At 52.1% G+C, this 5,445-nt stretch overlaps 1 protein-coding gene across 1 annotated transcript; it reads right to left on the bottom strand.

Annotated features, from left to right (window-relative positions):
* Positions 1-3,158: 3,158 nt before the first annotated feature.
* On the bottom strand, positions 3,159-5,037 carry NGA_0504600 (uncharacterized protein). The gene is made up of 4 exons (XM_005854009.1): positions 4,550-5,037; positions 4,114-4,138; positions 3,585-3,933; positions 3,159-3,239 (listed from the first exon to the last, which is right to left on the bottom strand). The coding sequence occupies exons 1-3, from the start codon at positions 5,018-5,020 to the stop codon at positions 3,857-3,859; spliced, it is 573 nt and encodes a 190-aa protein (XP_005854071.1). The 5' UTR covers positions 5,021-5,037; the 3' UTR covers positions 3,159-3,239; positions 3,585-3,856.
* Between the last annotated feature and the right edge of the window lie 408 nt (positions 5,038-5,445).

Genomic DNA, 5,445 nt, shown 5'->3' with positions numbered 1-5,445 from the left:
GTTCCTCTGCACAATCATCCTCCATGTCACCTCCTGCCAGCGTAGTCCCCTCTCGTAGGTCATCTCTTCTCTCCCTCTCTCTTGGCCCTTTCCTTCATCTCATCGCCTTCTTGGAAGGGAGTTTCGTTCTTCGCACTCTTCCTCTCGTCGCTCCCGCGATCGATGACCATACTTACACCATGGCCGGCGCGCTTTACTCCTTCACTCTTTCCTCCTCCTCCTTCGCCCTCTTCCTCCGTTATGCCCCCTATCTATCCTCCCTGCGCACTCTCCACATCCGAGGGAATCGAGACCAACGCCGTTCCCATCAACTGAAAATTGAAGACGAACAATTCACAGCTCATCCTCCTACTCCTTCGTGCCTTCCTCTTGGCGAAGATCACCTCCTGGGCGTCCTCCTGGATCTCGCTTTTGGCGGTGAGGAAGAAACGAAGACTCTTTTTCGAAACGAGAAAGAGCATTCTTTCTTGTGCACTCTCAACAAGCTGACCTTGGAAGACTTTGGGCTTGAAGAAGGGACACCCTCACCCTCCCTCCTCGGTCGCCTCCTTGCCCTCTCTCCCTCCCTTCGTACTCTTTCTATACCACAAGCCCAGCTGAACGACCGTGGCCTCGTAAGTTTACTTGAGGCATTAAAGGCGGGAAGGAAAGAAGAAGGGAGGGAGGGAGGAATGAGAGTGGAGGAAATCAACCTGTCAGATAACTTGCTTGAGGAGGAAGCTGGTATAAGGGCTATTTTGACGGAGTTTCCAAGTTTGCAGGTATGGAGGGGAGGAGAAAGGGGGGATTCAAGAAGTGTATCGTGGTGAAAACTCCGAAAAAGCACAGAAATATGCACCCTTTTCAACGCCTCATCGCCCTGGTATCCTTTTCTCGATCTCCAAACCTCAACCTGTCCATTTCCTCCCATGTCTTCTTACAATTTCCCCAAGAAACTGCATGTCAGTCGCAATTTCTTCAACACCACCACCCTGGGCCCCTACCTACGTCTTCACCATCCTTCGTTTTTGCTCCTTTCCCGCCCGACGCAATCCTCCCTTCACCCATCTTCACAAGCAACTGTCGTGTCTTCCCCGTCCCTCCCTCCTTCTACCCTCTCTCCTTCGTCGCCTTCAACTTCATTGATGATGCTGGCATGGACGGCATGGGAGGAGGGGGAGCTCCGGCAGAGAGATGCTGAAGACCATGAGGGAACAAGCGAGAAGAGACAGGAGTGCGGGTGGTTGATGAAAAAGGAGGAAAGGGGGGAGGAAAAGATGGACGTGATGGAAGGAAGTGGCGAGAAAGAAGAAGAAGAAGAAGAAGAAGAAGAAGAAGAAGAAGAAGAAGAAGACAAAGAAAAGGAGGGAATAGATAAGGATCCAGGAAATTATGGAGGACATATAGAAGTACAAGGAGGAGGGGAGGAAGAAGAAGCAAAGGACGAGGAGGATGAGGAGGAGGAGGAGGGGGAAGAGGAAGAAAGGGGATGGTGGATCGAAGAAAAGCAAGAAGGAAATTTAGAAAATGAAGAAAAGGAAGACCAAGAGGAATGCACCCCAGAGAGACAGAAGGTGAGGACAAAGGTCGATAAACTGTGGAAACAAGAGGCTATGCTCCAGGATTGGGAGCGTCAGAGAAAATACAAGGACGCGTCTATCAAACCTGTGCCTCCGGACTTCTTCCTCCCATCTTGCAGTACCCCCTCTCCCTCCTCGTCCTCTGTTTCCCCCTCCGCCGTATCCTCTTTATATCCACCTCTTTGCTTCTTCTCTACCCCCAGCGTTACAAAATCTCTGATCGGCGTGAGGGAAGAGGGAGGGAGGGAGGGGGAGAGGGAGAGAGGGAGGGAGGGAGAGGCGTGGCTTGATGCACCGGCCATTGTCCGACATCAATCATACGTCAGTCGCTACCTCATATTGGAGGATGAAGAGGAAACAGACAAAGGAGAAGGGCGGCGAAGGAGGGAAAGAACGATGGTGCTGGGAGAGGGCGAGGGCAATCACAAGAAAGCACGCTTTTACTCTCCGTACTTCGGTATCAAGCATTAGTATAGTGGGTAACGAGGAAAAATTTAGTAGAAAAGGAGGTGCAGAATAAAGTTTTAGAATGTCTCCAGGACAACAAAATGGGAAATGATATGTGTGACAGGCAGTGAAGGTAAAGCGTGCAAGAAGGAAACCATAAGAGGGCAACAGGTCAGTCCGCAGCCCGGACAAAGAGAGATGGGGAAAGCCACAACCTAGGGTTAGCAGGAGAGCAGGACACGCGTCTTGCTAGCAATCTACGATAGCAAGTAGAGAAAAAGATGAACAATACAAGAGACCTTGAGAAAACAAAATAGAAAGTTCGAAGCTGTAGACAAAAAGCGCGCGTGGAAGGCATTAGGTAGAGAAGGGGGAACGCAAACGGGATGCTAAATCTGCTAGAAGAGTAGTCGGTAGCATGCGTATCTACGTGGGATTTCCGTGGTTAAATACATGCAAGATGTAGGGACGCGGTGTGGCGATAAATTGCTATAAGACGAATGGAGATTAAAGGCCTGATAGCGTTGAAAATTCTTTGACAATACGGAGTCGGCGGGGATATCTAACAAGAAGTCATAACCCAAGCCATCATTCTCCTGAGTACGACGAAGCCAAGTCCCTTAGCATCATACTGTTCTAAATTTGCGCAATAGATGACATCCGTGCGTGCAGATGTGTATTCTAACATTCGTGTGCACTGTCTTGTAGAAGCACTATGATACACGGCAAGGGTTTACGAGGAGATCAGGGGCCGGCTATGAACCTCAGCCGATATGCCTGGCCCTGTGCCCATGCGGTACTACTAAAACCGCCTTTCATGCCATACTTTGTCGCTATTCTGCTCGCAGCCCGTCGTGGAACCCGGACTGCTGCTTCTAACGTTGCCTCCAGCCATCCATTCCCTTCCCCAGCCATTCAGAAATAGTCATGGGGGCACCGACAGGTACAAATTTGCCCCCAGGCTGTAGTGCTGGTGCCCACGACGAATGAAGGGGAGGATGGGAAGGAGGGGCTCCCATGGACGGGACAAAGGGAGGGGTGACTGGCTTCCCCATGTAGCAAGGGTGCTGCAGCGTAGAAAAATGGGCCGAAGGAGGGCAGCGGGGAAAGACGGGGTCGAGGAAAATGTCGTTGGGTGGGACGTAGGAGACCCTATCCGTGGTGCCAAGACTCATATCCCGCAGGGGTGTGGAATACGGTCGATTTGGTTGCGTGCTGCCAGGGTAGCCATGGCTGTAATAGCCACCCATGCCGTTGCCGAGGTAGTTGTTTCTGTCCACTGCACCCCTGGTCCCCGCGACGGTAGCGAAGGAAGGGAAGGAGGGGTGGACGGGACGAGAGGTGGAGCCGACAATAGGGTGGGGAGGGGGGAAGGGGGAGGCATCCCCGTTCTTCAAGCATTTGAGCGACCGGGCCGCCACCAGACGATCCTCCGCCTGTGGAAGGGAGGGGAGGAAGGACTGAGGGAGACAAGAAAAAGAAGCACCAGGCCACAAGTAGCAAAATATCGATGGCCTAAGATTCCTCGCATCTCCAGTCAGGCAAGATAAGCTAGCAGGGAGGGCAGGGAACACGAACCTCGCTACAAGGAGGCATTTGTCTCTTGCCCGAAGCCCGCGTCAAAAAAGAGGACGAAAATTGGGAGTGAGGAGGACGGAAGGAGGATGAAACACCCGTGATATCGGAGAGAGGAGGGCTCAAAGAGGCGGGGAGAGGCGGGGAAGCTGGCAAAGACGTTCCACGCGTGGTGGAGGTCAAGCCGGGAAGCCCGGACGGCGGGAGGTATGCAGGACGCACAGGGTCTGACGACGCCGAGATGGACTCTTCCTTGGACCGAGCTTGTGCCGCGCTCAGCAAGAGAGCTTTCGAGTGGGCGTTCCACAGGTCCCCTTCCTTCTGGATCGCAGCGTCCTCCGCCAGGTACATCCTGTGTAGGGAGCGTGCCATGGGGGACATGGAAGAGATACGGAACGTCAACATCTCGTCGATGTTTTTTTCCACGCTCGAATGATCCTCTGTTGGAGTGGTTTCCCTTTGTTGATGCAAATGAACCCCTTGCCGACATGCTTCCCTCCCTTCTTTGCTGCCTTTTTCGTTCGCTCCTTACCTCCACTTTGCCGGGCGTCCCTGACCTCGAGTCTGGGGGATACAAAGGAAGCCGTGGCGGGCACATCGGGTGCATCGCGGTTGTACTTTATCGCATTTTACCTGGATAACATCAAAAGAACAAGGATGGAGTGGAAGAGGAAGGAAGATGATTGAGGGGGATGAAGACGGCTTGTATCTACATGAGGACGGCTTTTGCCGATAGATTTTATACGACGGCTGTACTCCATTGTCACATATCCCTCATCCAAGCATTCATGGAACTGCATTTGCAATTTTTTTCATGTCCTCATGGTGCCAAAACGTCCTTAGGCGCCACTCGGAGATTGCCCTGTATCCTGACACCAGACTGATCACAAATTGTCCCCTAACTATCTCCCTTTCCAACATTTCAAAGATCGTGTAGGTCCTATCCCTTTCAAAATATTGTCGCGTACCTTGCTGGTCTTGCATTCCAGGCAGGTTCCACCTCTCGGAGCCGGTCGGTCTCCTCTCTGAGCCAATCGGTAGGTCGTCTTGCCTTTCCCTCTGGCCATTTTATCTTCTTGGTTGTCTTCGCAGAGGCTGGCTCTCAAAGCTTTCTTGCTTTCCATTGTGGACAAGGCGGCTTCTTTTCCTGCTGACAGAACGGTTGCTCCCTCTCTCGTTTCCCGCCCCCTCAGGCCTCCCTTGCCTTCTTCCGCTTCCCTTATCTTTCTTGCATCTGTAAACACCCCCAGGCCGGCTTTCACCTCCTTATACAAATCAACGTCCCTTTCGTCCTCTTCCTGCACCCCATTCTCCTTACTATCTTTCTGCAGCTTGATGTCACCGCCATCGGCCACGGTCCCTTTTCGGCCCTCGTCTTGCTCTCTTGAATTCCCGCAGAGTGCCAATAAAGCGTTCATCTTATATGCCTTCCGTTTCATTGTATATTTCACTATCTAGGTGAATGTGTGGATAGAATATCGGCGCATGAGAGGTGAATAAGTAAATGGTCATAATCAGTCCCGCGATAGCGCCCTGCTCCTACTATTCACCGAATTCACGGACGGAATACCACCGATTCAGACGGAGACCACTTCGAGCCTGAATGTCTGTGTGCGCCGTCCGAAACGGCTCCATCCAGCATGAAACAGGCCTTAGCAAGACACATAAGTAATCAATTGACAGGTTAAAAGCGCGTGTAAGCCTTATTTTTTTCTGGCATGGAATGACCGAGCCTCCAGGAGACCTCTTCGACATCGTCGGCCTTGGATGCTTGCTTCCCCAAATACCTTACCCTGAAAGTCTACCCCAACACTGATTCTTTCCCGCGCGCTTTAAGTCCTGTACGCCTAAACTAGATCCTTGC

Source organism: Nannochloropsis gaditana, assembly GCF_000240725.1.
Source record: "Nannochloropsis gaditana CCMP526 unplaced genomic scaffold scaffold652, whole genome shotgun sequence".
NCBI classification, from domain to species: Eukaryota; class Eustigmatophyceae; order Eustigmatales; family Monodopsidaceae; genus Microchloropsis; species Microchloropsis gaditana.
Note: the sequence above shows the minus strand (reverse complement) of the source record. Positions and strands in the feature narration are given on the sequence as shown.

Coding starts and splice junctions, on each gene's coding strand:
- NGA_0504600 (XM_005854009.1), bottom strand. CDS start 5,020: ATGAAACGGAAGGCATATAAGATGAACGCTTTATTGGCACTCTGCGGG. Junction 4,139..4,549: donor TGGAATGCAAGACCAGCAAG/GTACGCGACAAT, acceptor CCCAGACTCGAG/GTCAGGGACGCCCGGCAAAG. Junction 3,934..4,113: donor GGACGCCCGGCAAAGTGGAG/GTAAGGAGCGAA, acceptor CTCCCTACACAG/GATGTACCTGGCGGAGGACG.